The sequence below is a fragment of the Colius striatus genome, chromosome 7 (genome assembly GCF_028858725.1).
Source record: "Colius striatus isolate bColStr4 chromosome 7, bColStr4.1.hap1, whole genome shotgun sequence".
In the NCBI taxonomy this organism is placed as follows: domain Eukaryota; kingdom Metazoa; phylum Chordata; class Aves; order Coliiformes; family Coliidae; genus Colius; species Colius striatus.
In genome coordinates this window covers 5,972,972-5,990,405 of record NC_084765.1, presented here as the reverse complement: position 1 = coordinate 5,990,405, position 17,434 = coordinate 5,972,972, and the positions used below count along the sequence as shown (strand labels likewise).

Sequence of the window (17,434 nt, the reverse complement as noted above, 5' to 3'; positions counted from 1 at the left end):
TTGAGACCATCCTCAATCACACACATGTGAAAATACATACATAAAAAAATGCGATTTGTACTACCTGTGTGCGATTTGTACTACCTGTGCATCCAAATAACACACTAATTGCCACTGTTACACTTCTAAAGACCTTATCGTGATGATGGAATTTTAGAAAACTGTGTTCCAATGTTTTCTATAGCATCTAAAGAATATTTTAGTCCCTTCTTGTGACTAAATTCACATCAGCTGAATGTGAAGCAAAACACTACATAGCTACCAGACCACTATGAGCTGGTTCTGTTAATACAGGAACACCTATACATATGCAGGGAAAGCAATTGTCCAATAGAACTAAGACATAAGTTTATACATTGATAGAACAGTACAGAGACAAAGTTTCCACAATATGTGTGTATTTTCTTGTTCTTCTGATAGCTTTTTGAGTTTAGGACATCCACTAACAAAGTATTTAAGCTAAACCAAGCCAAGCTTAAAAAAAAAGCCCACGTAAGAGAGGTTCATGAGAATAACTGCTTGCACAGCTGGAAACACTGTCTCTTTCTCACGAGAAGCTTGAGCCTAAACCTTGCACCCAAGAAACAGCCTGAAGGGAAGTAAACAAAGTTTCTTGAACCACTCTTCTTTGTGCATTTTGCCTAGCTAATCATAGAGTACATCATCATCTTTGCTTTCCCTCCCCTTGTGTCTAATGTCTAGAATCTAAATGCTCCATGTTTGGCTGCCTGGTAAGACGGTATCATAAAAATATTAGAAACTTACTGATTAACCTATAAAGAATGCTCATCCTCTTAATCAGTTAGGGATTAACTTCTTACACACTAAGACCTCTCACCTAAAACAAACTGTTTTCATTTTAAATAAGCTTACACCAGAGACTGATTTCCATTTCCTTTGGACTGGTAAGGCAAGTATTTTCCAATGAAGACATAGGCTATGTCACTTGATTATTGATAATCCTTCAACAACCACTCTAGACTGTCACCACACAGACAAGAACCTGCAGGATGTACTTGCTCCCAGAAGTCCCACTGACACATGCTCCAGCACACAGCACCAATATTTCATGGGGTATTCAAGTGCAGCTGGTAACACCTAGGCTAATTCATCAAGAAGATAGAAGTATTGGGTAAAACTGACACAAGCTTAAGTGACATAGACAAATGTGTCTACATTAATAATTTCATTATAGTTAGTAAAATACATCACTTGAACATTAATGATTAGATCTTTCATGCTTCTCAGCCACTACTGTGCAAATACATTTTCCTAGTCATTCAGGAGGAGCATCCTCCATTCCTTGGGACTAGCTTCTGGGACCTGTTTTTTCCCCTAACACTTCCCAGGATAGGTATTTCCTAACTAGAACGGTACAAACAGTTTGTCATGTTAATACTGAATCTGTCAGTATCTACCCATGCTTTGACATTTTCTTGAGAAAAACTTAGCATGCTATATACTCAGCAGTTCATTCTTTTCCAGCAGGACAGGATCAGACTTCTTATATAGTCACTGTCTTTCATTCAAATACATTTTCTTATTTTTGAAGACAAAAAAAAAAGTACTAAAATACCTCTGCCACAGCAATATCTGGCTTTGTAACTTAAGACATCAGTGCAAAAATACAGCAGTGCATTTACAGCTACCTCAGAAATGAAAAAGCAAATGGGTATGTACCCTTATTCTTTTGCTCTATAACTTGTAGCTTTATTTTCCTTCCCTCTGCTGTTGTCCTGCACTGGCATTCCACTGCTTCTTCCGCTGGGATATGAAGCCTGTCATTCTTTGGTTCTTCTGAAGGACATGGAAAAGGTGTACATGCCAATTTGTAGCTTTTCTATTAACATGAACCGTAATGTCAAATTGTATACCAAAGTCACCTTTCTCGGATATTTTTCAGCAGGTTGAGTTCTGTAGGTGCTACACCAAACAAACTAAGCAGCCACTTCAACTGCTTCTTTTCCATTATTTTCTAAGATTATAACCCTACTAGTTTTCCTGCTATCCACAGAACATCTGTTGTAACACAACCCAGCTTTCTCAAGTATAAGATAATCAGAGAAAGTAAGTTCCCTTCTGGAATCAAAGAACAGATAAAATCAAGTAGCTGTTACATTATCAACATTCTTCACATTTTAAACATTAGAAACACAAACCTTGTTGTTGGGTTTTTTGGTTGTTGTTTTGTTTGGGCTTTTATTCTGCAGATATACATCAGTGCAAATTCCTAGTGTGACATGGTTTAAGCTGGACAGTGCTATGAAGGTAGACTGTGGAAGTACTACATAAAATTTGCTTTTCAGATTTTCTTATTCTCATAATGTAATTGTCCAATTCAGTAGGTCTACAGGAAGGTTAAAGCAGCTGCATTAACTTCTGAATCTTTGGTTTTAACTGAAGTCAGAATTTTAAAGATATGTTTAAACGTGTATTCTTACAAAGATTTATGAAATATTGCTGCACATTCATTTTTCTTCATAGGCTCATCCATCCAAACTCAGAGCAGGCTATTGTAAATTTCAATCACATGTAAGAGAATGGTAGTTCCTGCACCACTGTGATAGAAACATCTGGATTTTATTCCAGAAATATTCTATGGTTCCAGCTGCTAAACCATTTTTTTCTTGATAGAAACTAGTCTGTGAGGATTTAATTTTGTTCACCTGCAAAATTCCATTCGTATGACCTTTTCATTGCAACGCACAGGCAGCATCCTTCAAACTGAGAGGAAGTGGCATTAAAATGAATCACAGAAAGGGGGGAGTACATCACCGTCACATTAGCGGACACTTTGAGACCTGTGGAGAACTATTCTCTTTCAAAGCAAAAAAATACAAAGTGCAGACAAAAATCAAAGCCAAACGTGGACTTGTACCCTTGGAATAAATTAAGGATATTGAAATACGTGTCCTGAAGTGGTCTCCTTTTCCATAAAAAGCCTCAAACATCATGTCATGCTTACATCTATTAGGACATGAGGAAATGGGTTCAAGATGCGCCAGGGGAGATTTAGATTGATGATTAGGAAGAACTTTTTCACCAAGATGATTACTAGGCATTGGAATGGGCTGCCCAGGGAGGTGATGGAGTCACCATCCCTAAGAGGTATTTATAAGCCGTGCAGATGAGGTGCTGAGGGACAAGAGTTAGTGAAAGACTTACTACTGTGAGATTAGTGGTTGGATTCAATGACCTTAAAGGCCTTTTCCAACCAAAACGATTCTATGGTTCTATGATTTCATACAGAAGGCAAACACAACATGCTGACCTCACACAGACTACATTTATGTCAAAGGAGAAAGGAAAGCACATGCTCAACTTCATCCAGGCCAAACCACTGGCATGTAAACATCCCATTTCCAGAGGCACCTCACAGACACCCGCTCCCTGGGTGGTGTCTCTACCGTGTAAAGAGCCTTCAGTCACGGTACGGGCTGGCGGTAAAAAAGCGAGAGTGAACTTGTCATGACTTCGGCCGGTGTGGCAGTGGCGGGCGGGCAGTCCCGGCCTCCAGTGCCCGTCCCTGGCGAGCACTGCCATAGCCCCGTGCCGCTCTCCGCCACGCTCACACCCGCCACGGTCGCTATTACCGCCACGCCGGCCCTGTGGGCACCTGCCCGCCCCCCGTCGCCCTTCCGGCAGCGGCGCCCCACTTCCGGCGCGGGCCGCAGCGGAGAGAAGATGGCGGCGCTGGGCGAGCCGGTGCGGCTGGAGCGAGGTGAGCGCGACTGGGGCTGTGGCCGCGGCCGCCGAGCGAGAGGGCACTCCCCTCCGCGGGCGAGCTGGGCCGGTGCACCGGTTTCTTTGCCCGGGACGGCTCGGCCCTGGGACGCGTTGCTGGGTGTCTGACCCGAACCCGCGCGACGGCCTCCTCCGGCCTGAGGCCTCACGGGCCGCGGCGGAGGCGGGAGCTGGCGGCTGTGGCGGTGCTGCCGCTGCCTTCTGCGTCCCGCCGCCCGGCACCGAGCGGCTCCTCAGTCCCGGAGACAGCTGGAGGGAGGCCGGCCTTGCGGAACCTGCTTTGAAAGTGCTTTCCTTCGCCTCTGATTCTTCCAGCGGTTTTTCTTCGCTTCTTCTGCATTTCTTTTTGCAGCCCCGGAAGGTTTGTCCAGTGTTTCGGTTTGTGGCGGGGTTTCCATGGATGCGATCGCCACAGCCCTTCCGTGGATGTGCCTGCTGTGCCTTCATCAGTGGCAATTCCTTTGCCAGCTCTTTACTCAGCCTTCCAATCCCTTGTTTCTCTTTCTTTCCTGGGAATGCTTACACTTGAACACAGCTGAATTCCTAGCTTTAAGTTCAATCTACTAGGCTGGGAATTAGCAATAGTCATTAACTTGTGTTTATAGAAGACAAGTGACACATGCAGGGGTCCCTTTACACTTGTTCATGGTTCTGCACAACCCTGTTATTCTCATGCTTATGTTTTAATCACGATTTTCCAGTTTATAGTTTTAATTTGTAGTGTTAGTACTGTGCAGTGTGTAACTAGAATTAGTAGGGAAACAGATAAAATATAAACTAGTTGGATGTTTTCCCAGTAGTGTGTTTGTGTCTTTTTATCTAGGGCTTTTGAGAAACAATGATAAACTTCCTTCAGGGTGATTCTTCACAACGGTGCAAGATCCACTGTAGCTCAGGGAACACATGCTGTGTAACAATATGTACGATTGGTTTATGAGTGTGTATGTAGAAAGCTAGGGATTGGCAAATAGAATTTAAATGGGAAAAGAATACTGAGAGGGAGAAATCCTGGTTTTGAAAAGGAAAGCAATGTAGGGGACTGGCTGAACTGACTGTTTCCCCACTTTGGTGCCCATTTGGACCAGCACCTTTGCTCATGATACTAGATGGTTTTTCATACATTTATAACATGCTGTATCTACTCACTTTTACTGTGAGTATATTGATACTATTACATGTTACCTACCCCAGAACTCGTGGGGTTTTTTTCTGCTTACCTAACCCTCCTTCCCATTCCACAAGTGAACCACTTGTAATGTGTGAGAGAAGGCCTGTAAATAGTGACTTACGTAAGGACTTTGCTTCCCACTCTGCAGCTCATCTACCCTCACTGCTCCAAAGCCTGTTAATTAGGGCAGCTGCTTTGGCAGTGGATTAGTTGCTCTTGGTAGGTCTGTGGAGTCAAACCTTGGGCAGCATCTTCCTCCACCTCATTACCCTGCCGCTATGCTCTGTCAACAAAAACATACAAATCTACAGTTACTTAGGCAGCACTAGAACAAAGGACTTATTTAGTCTTCTGGTAGGTTGATCTTTTTTAAAAAAAGAGAAAGGGAGCACAGTGTAATGAACCTACAAAAGCAAGAGCTTTATTTACAGAAATAAGTAACCTCTGTCAATTGTATGGGGTTGACTGCAGATAACCTGGTGATGGATCATTGTCAACCTGAAAGTGAACACCACTAATGTTGGTATATAACATAAGAAAAGAGAGAATAGTGTAGAAAAAGAGCTGATATTAATGGTTACCCTATGAAAATCCAACCCCCCCCCCCCAGTTCCCTCCTCCAAACTGCATTGCAAACACCATCACTCAAACTCACTGGAGGGCAGGGATGAAACCACATGGAACAGCCCCAAGTTATGCAAAGGGTTTGGTGCTGATGAGCAGTAACTGTGTACACCTCAGGAACTCAGGCTGTTAGAACAGAAGCAGCGGAGGTGGTACATCAGGAGTGTCTGTGAGGACACTGCAGCTTTTTCTTGTTCGGTGTTTTGTTCACACGTATGCTTGGAGTGGTGGCATCTTGCTGGCTTTCTTTACACATTCTTTTAGTTTCAATGTGTATCTTTTTCAGGGCTTCAGTCTAGTATCCTGTGATCACACAAAAATAATAGGTGGAGAACATGCAACAGACGTAAAAAAGATGAAAAAGTTAAAACAATTTTAATTTGTGAGGATTCTATTTTACAGTGAGATTTATAGGGCTTTTTAATCACTTCTAGAGCTTTTTCTGTATCAACCTATGCTGGAATCCATCACTGAAACAATTCTCTAGTGCCGTACAATTGTCTGAACTGTAGTGGTAATACTGTGAGGAAGACAGCTTTCAACTGATCATATCCTGAGCAGTAATTCAGGAGGAAGCAAACTACATCAGCAGAGCAGTTAACAGTCTTTTCTTGCAACTGAATGAAGGTGTGTTTTGCCACTTGTTCCAAACCAAACCAGTCTCTTACCAGAGCAGTATTGCTAGAGTTTGAATCTTCATCTTCTAGTAGTATCTAATGCAGTTCAATAGGAGAAAGTTGTGCTCATTTCACTTTGAAGCTGGTATAAAGGTGTTCTGTTAACAGAGTATAACAAAACTATTGGGGGAAGAAGTGTCCTGATTGTGGGATCTACTGCTGTATTTACCTGAGCAAGAGAGATGTAGTGTGATAAAAGGAGATCTGTAGACTGATGTGTTTGTCTGCTTTGGGTTTTTACTTTACAGCAGCAACTTGATCTTTTGACCTGGGATCTCCTTTTTATTGAAGTGCATATTCTGCTTTAGTTTCATCTAAAAGGAATTCAGTTTAATGTATCCTAGTCACTTTTTAACAAGCTGATTCTGTGCTCTTAGTCTGCACTTTAGGAAAGACACAGCTGGTTCCCAAACTAGCTAGTTTTAGCTTAGGGTGTAAAATGCTGTGTAATTCTAACATTTTGTTTGTCAGGAGATCCAGGTTGGAAATAACCCCAGGTTATTGATGAAAAACAGAGGTCAAAAAAGAGAGGAGAAATTAGCAAATGGAGTTCTGGAGTCTTCATTTCTGCAGCTGCTCTTTGCATCTGTAGCTTGCTGTCACCCTTTAACATTTCGTGCAGTATCATAATCAGACTGTTTGGTAGTGACTTCATGGACCTTACAGCTTAACATGGTTCGTGGACCACAGACTCGAGAGCCGCTGTGTAGAGCAGCAGTCTTTGTGTGCCCAAAAGAGTAATTTGTTTGCAAACATCTGCAAGTATGTAAATGATAGCTATATTGTGTTTTATATACTTTCTAGACCTTTTTCATGAATATATGGAGTGTTGCGGGATTGGAAGTGCCATTTGCTGATGATTCTGCTTCAAGCTGTTCAGTGTGAGACTTTGTGAAATTCAGATAATTTGTACTGCTGGGGCTGAACACAAGGATTGTAAAGAATGTTGGTGATATTACATCATAAAAAGATTGAAATGTTAGTAAGCAATCACATCTAGAATCTTTAATTTCACCAGCTATTTCATATATTAAATACAAAATGTGTGTGAAGAAGTTAAAAGCTTCCGAGGCATTTGATTCACTTTGTAATTGTTACTCACACATGCCTGCGTGAAATGAAATCTCTGTAACCTTGGTGTTAGAAATAGATAAAATTCAGGGTTTGGTATTTCTTTGCTTTAGAAAACCAATGCTTGTAAAGCCTGGGAATGTTTGCCAGGAAATACCAAATTCTGTAGAAGCCTTAACCTGAAATAATTTTGTGTCTTTTTGCTGTAGTGATACATTTGGATAATATTAAGTTGTCCCTTGTTTCATTGACTGAACCACCTGGTCTCTATGTGGTAGTCAGTAAGATGTATCTGACTGATAATTCTTGGAAGTGGACAGAATATCACTGTGGATTGTCTCTTGCCAGTGCACTTCATTTCAGAATATACACCCCACTGTCTTTTCATCGTGTTACATAAATTCTCTCTTCTCACACTTGGCCTTTAGAGGAAGTTTGTGACTGTTGCACGTCATCTGTGCTGACGTGATGCCGTGAGTGGAAGTGCATTCACATGAAAAATGATTGCCTAAAGGTTAATTACAGAAAAAAGGAAGTAATACATTTGGGATGCAGCAGTGTCCCAGACTTCATCATTTTCTAAAATAATCTGTACCTTATTTATATAGTAGATTCATCACTGCTTCTTTGCCTTTATGATAATGAAAGTAATCCTTTATATCTGCTTTTCTGAGAGACTGTTCTGCTTCAGAGTCATCACTAATGTAACACTTCAGAAGTACAAGTGAGGGAATATGAATGTGTTCTATTCTGGCAGAGCTGCCAGGAGCACGTCACATAGCTTTTGATGCCCATCTTGGTCTGGAATCAAATCCTTCCCAGGGAGTTCAGTTTCACAAAGCAGTGTCTGCATTGATGAAAATATGGACAGTGTGAATTCCTAGGAACAAATTTCTAGGAACTGACACAAAGAGGTTTGGAGTTGAGGGTTTTTAGACTACAGACATATTTTCTCTCAACTGGAAGTATGAAGAGGAGTGTAGTTGTTTTTCCAAGCACTCTGAGGGGGAATAAAACCAAAAAGGCCAGTTCTAGGGAAAGTATTGAGTGTCTTCTCGTGGAACTATTTTTTTTTTTTAATAAAAGAAATATTCAACAGCATCTTTGACAATATTTGAGCTGATTTTAGCAAATGCATGTGAAATGCTGATAGTGTGTATATCAATGAAGCGTTTCAGTCTCATGTACATTTTTAAAAAAAAATCAAATTGTAATGTCCATATGACAGTGATACCCCAGATATTTTACAGGATTGGGTTGCCATGATTGACCTAAAACACTCAACTTCCAGACTCTTTTTACTGCAACATTTTGCAGATGTGTAGTTTTATGGGAGAAATGCTAGTAACACATAGTTTTAAGGTGTGTACAAATGCACACAGACTGTTCCATCAACTTTTGTGTTTGGTCTGTTTTTTTTAAATTAAGAACTTGAATTTCTGTAAGCATTCCTCGTTACTAGTGTTTTATTTTTCTGCAGACATCTGCAGAGCAATTGAGTTGCTGGAAAAATTACAAAGAAGTGGAGAAGTGCCACCACAAAAGCTACAGGCATTGCAAAGGGTCCTTCAAAGTGAGTTCTGTAATGCTGTACGGGAGGTAAGTTAACTTGACATAAGCAGTTACCTTCAGTTGGAAAACAGTATGGTTTACTTTTTCCTTTTTGTGCTCAGTGCAGTAGTCTGATTTTTGTCTTTCCAAAAGCTGAATTTGATTTACAGAGGTTAACACAACTTTTTAAAAGTTGACAACAAGATAGTGTGGAGTATTGTCATGGTTTGACATAGAGCCGTTTCTGGTGATGGGGAAGGGGCTGTAAAGATGGATGTAAAGATGATATAAGTGTATTGAATAATGGCTCAGGAGCAAATTGCTTTTTAGAGGTTCTTTTGAGAGACTGTCCTTGATGGCAGCCGTCAGGCTGTGATCTTCTTGGAATGGAAGAATGAAGAAAGTACAAATTACCTCTGTTTCTTTGAAGCCAAATCCACATCATCTTGAGCACCACCTCGAGGTGGAGCCTCACACCACCTCATGTTTGTTCCAGATACTATTTTGGAGATTTTTAGGTGATTGAATATGCCTTGCAATTGTTGTTGGTGCTACCACTGCTGGTGATACATGGAATGATTTGAAAAACGTGTTTGTAGATGTCATCTTAATGTTTTCATCCTATAGAGCGCAGTGTGCTTATTGCTTACCAAATCCTAATGGTTGGCGGGTAGATATGGGGGTGTAGGTTAGCCCTCAGTGTAAGCACCTCCTTAGCATTAGGATTCTTATTACCTCTGTTTTCAGTACCATTTTTTTCTTAATATTATCAATTAATTGCATAATTTGAAGGAAAAATTGGGGTTTTGTGGGGAGGGATGCGTTGTCGGAAGAGCTATCCTTCTGTGATTTTACATGTGTCTTTACTGAAGAGTTCCAGCTTGAATCAAACAAGGAAGGCAGGGTCAGTCAAGTGTGTTAGGCTAACCATAAGCATTTCTAAATTCATGATGAAGTCTAAATGCCATGGAAGGAGGAAAGGTTTAGGTTGAGACCTAGGTATGTATGGATTAACTGAGCAGTAAAGATGCCCAGAAAATTATTTCTTCATAGTATGTTAGATTGTCACTTGAAACCTTCTAGTGAATTGGGGAATAATTCTTATTCTTAAGTTCTTAGTACAAGTATGCACTTTTTAAAGTTATTTTTTAATCGTAATTGCTTTTTTTTTACATTTTTGAGTTACACTTACTGTTTTGTTGTATTATCTAAGCAGAAAAATACCTGTTTTCCCCATACTTAAACTCTTTTGTCTCTAAAGGTGTATGAACATGTATATGAAACCGTGGATATCAGCAGTAGCCCAGAAGTTAGAGCTAATGCAACTGCAAAGGTAAAAGCCAAACTATAACTTGTGTAAAATGCAATGGGCTGGGGGTTTTTTAACTTTAGAAGCAGAAGAAGATCATTTAAAATCCAGAAGGTTATTATCTAGATGTCTGATAAAATGGATAAGAGTAATGGGTTATTAAAAGATGTAACAAAAGACTTGTTATTTTTCAGTTTCTTCTGTTTTAATTTTATTCTTGGAGTTTAAATTTTTCATGCAGCTGTCTAGGAAATTATTCTCATTTGTTATAAATATTTAAGTACTTTGAGATAAAAATACTTTTCCAACCTGATCATCATGTCTAGCTGAGGGATCTATATTTCATTTCTTACAAATAAGAAAATCTTGTTTCCTACAGGCAACTGTGGCTGCGTTTGCTGCTAGTGAAGGTCATTCCCATCCCAGAGTGGTTGAACTACCCAAAACTGAAGAAGGTCTTGGATTCAACATTATGGGAGGCAAAGAACAAAATTCTCCAATCTATATCTCTCGAATTATCCCCGGCGGCATAGCTGATAGACATGGAGGCCTGAAACGTGGGGACCAGCTGCTTTCTGTAAACGGAGTGGTAGGAATCGATTTTCATTTTCTGTAGCAGTAGCTGCTTGTTTCCACTTGAGGGCGGGCAGGGAATACATATGGCACTTGGCGGCTCCTAGTCTTGGTAGAAGGTTCTTTTTGTTCTTTTGAGCAACTTGCTTAAGTTTCTAGTGAGTTATGTGCACTGAGGTTCTATGTTTTGGTGATCTGTCTCAGCTGGGAACTGTTCTATGTATATCGATATTTCAGATTCTGAGGGACTGTATAAATTTAGTCAAAATATTGGTTTGTGAAGTAGGAACTGCAGTTTTGATTTCCTCTTTCATCCAAGTTTCACAACTTGGATTAATTTTTTTAATTAATATACTTTTCTACACCTTCTAAGGTAAGTAGCAAACTGCTATATTGCATTGGACTGACCAGATTCTCATTATCCAAATAAAAGATGCTACTCCATAATGAAAGCTGTAATAAGATGGAACTACAAGGTGGTGTTTTCTTCAGTTGTTTGGTACTTTTTTAAAATTTCCCGGGCTTCAGAAGTGGAGCTGCTTTAGCATCCTTTAAGGAGTACGTATATAAAGTGCTGTTATGGATATTATTTTTAGTAAGCATTCTCTTCTGAAGTGTTAGGGGACAAAAAGCAAAACAGGGTGATTAGAAAGAGGAGGCTCTCTGGACAGGCCTTTAACTTAAGGCAGCTGCTAGTCAAATGAATGTAAATATCTCCCAGACCCTTGCTTTTACTTACATAGAAGCTGTATGCTAGCTTAACATTAATGTTTGCATCCTTACATCTGCAAACCCAATTTTATTTTAAGATTGAAGATCAAAGTAAATTTTGTGCTTCTTAACCTCAGTTTTTTTGGCACATGAAAGGAATAGAGACTTCCTAGGTGTCTGTACTCTGAGAAGTCCCTGCTAGCACAGATCTGACATACTTGGCTACCTGCAAGTCCAACTTGCCTTTTTTAGGAGACGTAAGAGACATCATGACTGTAGTGGTGCATGTGTCCTTGGCCCAGAGCCTTCCTGTTATTTAGGAGCATTGAGGGACAAGTGTAGGACTATCTTCAGAGATCTTCCTCACCCACAAACCCTTCTAAAAGAAACCAAACCACCACTGCACTCAAAACTGAATCTGATCATCAGCCAATTGGTACAGCTAACAATGATGGTGTGTGATTGCACTTGTATAAATGTAGGTAGCCATTGTGAGAATAGAGTGAGGCTATCAAATACTGCTGGGAATGCTGGTCTTGGGAGAGTCATCATTCCTCTGATACTTACAGATGGAATCCTGTTGTCTTAATAGGTATGACAGGTGTTTTCTTGTAACTTGTAATTTAATAGTTTCAAAAAAGAAGAGAAGCGTTGTCACTTCATGAGTGCAGTGCATGTGCTTTAAAACAAGTTGGGGTTTTTTTCAGCTGGCAGATTTTGAGTGTACTCCAGAGTTTTAGATGTTTTCATGTAATTAAACATGGAGCTTTACAGACCTTTTAATACCAATTTTAAACAAAACAGCCTACACATCCACTTGAGTAACAAAACTGAAAACATTAAAATGTATGTGTTACCTAAGTCTGATAGAGAAATAACTTGGGGTTTTTTAACTGTTGTCTTTCTTTTTGTAAGTAACTTTATAGTAACGGGGAAACCCTCCAATCAACAGGTACATCACCTGCCTTCTAGCTTCTAATAGCACCAGTGGGAGATAGGCTTGGGGTAGTCCCATCCTTGTGTTTAATAAGTTTGGGAGAAATAAGCTTTGCTGATGAAGTGTGTGCTGTCCAGTTATGTGTATTTGGATGCAGTTTTTGAGAGCCGATGCTTAAAATTTGTAATTAGATGAATTTAATACAAGCCTAATAAATTCTGAGAGTTGTTCTAGGAGAGCACTTCTATTTATACTGAGTTTTGGGTTACGCTGTTCTTAATGTCTTTAGAGGTAACTAACTTGTCTCTCAGCAAATCTAAGGTCTTCATGTGGAGCACTGAGATAAGGAACTCTATATCTTAGCTGCTTGTTGCGCAGTATGCACCGTGCTGCCATGTAGCACAGGACAACATCAGGCCATCAGCTGTCTTGCGGTTGTCTGTGACAATTTATTAGGCAAACTGGGGGTGACTACTAAATTCAAAATGTGTTCCAAAAGAAGAAAAACAGACTTGAATTTTCAATAAGTGTCCTCCTGAAGCTGTTGATTTTGAAGTGTAGTTTCATAATTGCTTAATGTTATCCTTATTTCACTTATTATATGTAAATACAGAATTTAGTAGTTCAGCCTAAACATGACACAAAGTTTTGCACTACTCTGTTATTAAAGCTATTTATTATATTTATCATCACCTTTCATTGATTTGCTGAAGAATAACTCCTGAACTTGGTTGACATTGTACTTGTGCAGCCTGCAAACTAGGATACTTTGATATTTGATTTGTATAGAAGTTGTGCAAAAAATGAAAACAATCTGTTTTCAGTCTGTGTCTTTACTAATACTCTACTTAATGGTTTCTGCTTTGCAGAGTGTCGAAGGTGAACACCATGAAAAAGCAGTAGAACTGCTGAAGGCAGCTCAAGGAAAGGTTAAATTAGTCGTGCGATACACACCAAAGGTCCTGGAAGAGATGGAGTCAAGATTTGAAAAAATGAGATCGGCAAAACGCAGGCAGCAAAATTAACATTGTACGCAATAACTGCAAATATATTCTATTGACATGTTCTAGTTTGCTTTGTGACTCAGTTGATCCAATGCCTGGGCTACAAATGACCCTGTCCTTTGCATAGAATCACAGAATGATTGGAGGGACTCCTGGAGATCATTTAGTCCAGCCCTACGAAGATGAGGGTTAGCTAGAGCAGGTTGCTCAGGACTAGGACAAGCTGAGTTTTCAAACATCTCCAAGGATGGAGACTCCAGAAAATCTCTGGACAACCTGTTCTAGTGTTTTGATCTCCCTCACGCTATGAAGGTCCACTCTTTTAATGGAGCTTCCTGTGTTTCCATTTGTGCCCACTGCCTCTTGTCCAGTGACTGGATGCCATTGAGAAGAGTCTGACTCTTTTTTATTTTAAGTCCACCCTATCAGGCATTTTTATACATGCTATTAAGATTATCCCTGAGCCTTCTCTTCTCCAGGCTAGACAATCCAAGTTCTCTCAACTTCTCCTTGTCTGTCAGATGCTCCAATCAATCACCTTTGTGGCCCTTCACAGAACTCGCGCTTGTATGCCCATGTCTGTTTTGAGCTGGGGAGCCCAAAACTGGACCCAGCACTTGAGCCCGGTCTCATCAGGTCTGAGCAGAGAGGAAGAATGGCTTCCCTCAGCCTGCTGGCAATGCGCTACCTAGTGCAGCCTGGGACACTACTGGGCTGCTTTCCTGCAAGGGTACACACTGCACAGCCTGTACTGGTGCATGGGGTTATTCCTCCGCACCTGTGGGACTTTGCACTTTTGTCTGCTGAACTTGATGAGATTCTTGTTTCCCTATTCCTCCAGCCTGCCCAGGTCCCCTTGGAGGCCTCACTGAGGGTCTGCTCTGTCCCATCACCCATGGGCATTAATGAAAACATTACAATGTGGACACCAGTAGAGCAGTTGGGACCGGCAGCACAGGACTAGCTGCCCCTGATCACAACCACCCTCAGCAGTGCAGCCCTTTTGTAGAATGTTTTCAGTCTCCATGCATTTTGCGATTTGAGGAATGTGTACTTTTACAATGGCCTACGATACTCTGTTGATATTTCTATTGATTTTTTTTTAATAAGCCTCTTTCATGTCAGACCTTTCAGTGTGAAAGTAATTTACAGATTTTTTCAAAGGCATTTGATAGGACAAACTCTGCAACTGGCATCCCCTTTCTTTTTGGCATTACTTACCATGGAGTCCACAGGTTCTTTTCACTGAATGATTTTAGAAACAAAAGATTCTTATGTAGCAGTATTTTGGCACTTTTCTTAAGAATATGCTGTATATCAACTTCCAAACCTTATCACGATCTACTGTGTAGCTGATAATGATACCAGATTTTGTAATGTTTTGGTGAGTACATTATTTTTACACTTCTGCTAAACTGTAAGTGGTTACTCTGGAAATTTGTATTACCTCTCCTGTAAATAATTTGCAGTTGGCATTCTCATATAATGATTTTGTAATAGCCAACACTTACCAATTTGCAACAATCATTCCTGTAACATACTCTTTTGTACTAATTTTAAAGCAGTTAAGGGGAAAAGAAAATGTAATTGCATGTGCAGTTCTGGATTGACTCTCTAGATGTATTTTTATATTCAGAAACGAGATATATTAATGCAGTGCAAAAGAATTCCAACTGTTTCCCTGCCTTTCTGCTGTTTAAAAGAAATATTCATCTTAATTGTCATACCTCTCGTGTTTCTAGTATCTTCTATTTTAGTCTTATTTACAGACTGACTGTCTTGGAATAGTTAGTACCTAAATTATTATTACACTTACAGGAGTAAAATGTTCTGAGGCTTATATGCCAGGTTACCATGACATGTGAACTTGTCTGGGGTTTTATTACTAACTGTTTCTGACTTGGAGGATTCTTGTTTGTACAACAGAAGTACTACATCACCATTGTTGTAAAACTTCATGTGGAATGGTGCTGCGGTGGTAATAAGGAAATCTTCAGCTCTGAACGATTAACGTCTTCTCTCGAATGTGGTTGATGGTGGCACAGGGATTTTTATGCTGTTTTGAAGAAAATTTCTGGACAGAGGTCCATTTCTTGGGATCTGCCAGGTTTGAGGCTGTACTTGTTTAGATTTTGGGTTGGTTTTTTGTGTGTTTTGGGTTGTGTTTTTTTCTAAGCATCACCTTTTGGTATGTATGTAGAGTTAACTTCATTGCCTACTGCATGTCTGTTCACTTGTATGGCAGCTATGAGTGCATCCTAATTGACTGTTAGTAATTCGATTCTTTTGAAGCTTAAACTGAAAACTGCAGTTCTTACTATGTGGCTAATCCCTGGTCTTTTCACATGGACCAGTGTGATCCATTGTGAAATAACTCAGTATGTGAAAGAAAGGAAAAGGTTAGCAATCTAAAAATGACAGCGTGAGGTTTGTGCTTTCTCAGTTGACCTATTGGAAAAGAAAAAAAAACGTGCTTGCTACAGGCAAGTGAGAAATGTGATTGCTTTCTGCATGTTTCTAAGCATGGTAAGCCTGCAAAAAGAAATTTAAAGATACTGATAGTTTGAAAATGCAGTATAAATATTTATCAGTTAGATGACATTGAGCACTGAATCACGTGGTTGATTGTGTCCATGGGCCTCTTTCAAAAGGCCTCATGTTACCCACACAACCATGTTGTTGAATTGTATATTTTTATGGAGCAACTAATGTTTAAAGTATTGAGACCAAAATCACTAGTTAGACCAATTGTGGGTGTGTTTTAATTTAATTGTAAAATAGTAGAGACTTGGTTTAGAGCTATATATAAATATATCTATATTAAAGAAGGGTATGGGTATGAGATAGAAATACGTGTTTTAAAACTTGTATCCCTTGTGTTACTGAACAAAGAGGTGTGCTTTGTTAATCTAAGGAAATGTTTACTCTAGTGCAGCTAGAGCTGCTAGATGCAATGGCATTTTCTTTCTGAATTGTAGCATTTGGATACAGTTTGTCAACTACTACATAATGTAGTGTGGGAGGTGTATCTGGGCATAATGAATTGTACCTGTAGAGTTTAATAAAAAGCTTTTTAAGTTGCAACAACAAAAAAAATCCAATAAATAGACAACTCTTTAACAGTCGTCTTTAACACTATGAAAACCCTGTAATATTAAGGAAAGGATGGATTAAAATATGCCAAGAAACTTGATCTCTGTAACTACTGAGCAGTGCCTGTACTGTGTTAATATGCAGCCCCTACAGACTTGGCATACGTGGGCATGCAAACAGATTAAGAAGAGCTGTCATTTCTGCAGGTAACTTCTGCATCTGTTGCTGCTGTGAGGGATCTTTGGATTTTATCATCAGAAAAAATAAAAGCTAAATTTGACCTCCTTGGTGTTTGTGTGTTTTTCTTCTGACTTTCCCTTCTGAGTACTGTTTTCAGACTGCTGTAATTGGGTGTTTATCATCTCTAGGACATAACATAAACACCCTGCATGTGTGTGGCCTTCTGAAGAGGAAAACTTCAAATCTATTCCTAGTTTGTTCCCTGATTGCTTATGGATCTTCCCTTTTCTACCACAATGTCTTGTGATTTGTTGGAGAAGCAGCAGCATGCTATAAAGTATCTATAATACCTCTTGCACTTTTTGAGACCTCCTTAGTCTTGGCTGTATAAACTCAAATAATGCCTATTATTCTGAGTCAGATACTATCTTTTAATTGTTTGGAATAAGTATCTCAAGTAATGAGATGTTGAATTTCTACAATTCCTTGTTTAAAGACCTTATAAGGTTTTTAGCTCCTCAGAAAAATGGGCCTGGAGGTGCGAACCGAGATAAAGGTAGGGGGGAAATACTTCAGTTCTGCACATTGTCATAAACTGAGGAAATTTCGCACTCCTGGCACCCTCTTGGCCTCAACTCCCGAGTGCCTGTGCTGGCATCTGCAGGTTTTTGACCACATACAGAGCTGTTTTAGTTCCACTTGCTAGCAGAAAGCAATGAAACGCCTTGTATGGGGTTTTGAGTCTGTTTCCAGTGACTTCAGTGAACTTAAAAGCAAAGTGCCTGGCCAAAG

The 17,434-nt window shown here is 39.9% G+C and overlaps 1 protein-coding gene across 1 annotated transcript; it reads left to right on the top strand.

Moving 5' to 3' along the window:
• The first annotated feature begins 3,644 nt into the window (after window positions 1–3,644).
• LIN7C (lin-7 homolog C, crumbs cell polarity complex component) lies at window positions 3,645–16,742 on the top strand. Its single transcript, XM_062000177.1, has 5 exons — window positions 3,645–3,721; window positions 8,765–8,883; window positions 10,097–10,168; window positions 10,524–10,733; window positions 13,235–16,742. The coding sequence occupies exons 1-5, from the start codon at window positions 3,685–3,687 to the stop codon at window positions 13,388–13,390; spliced, it is 594 nt and encodes a 197-aa protein (XP_061856161.1). The 5' UTR covers window positions 3,645–3,684; the 3' UTR covers window positions 13,391–16,742.
• The last annotated feature ends 692 nt before the right edge of the window (window positions 16,743–17,434 follow it).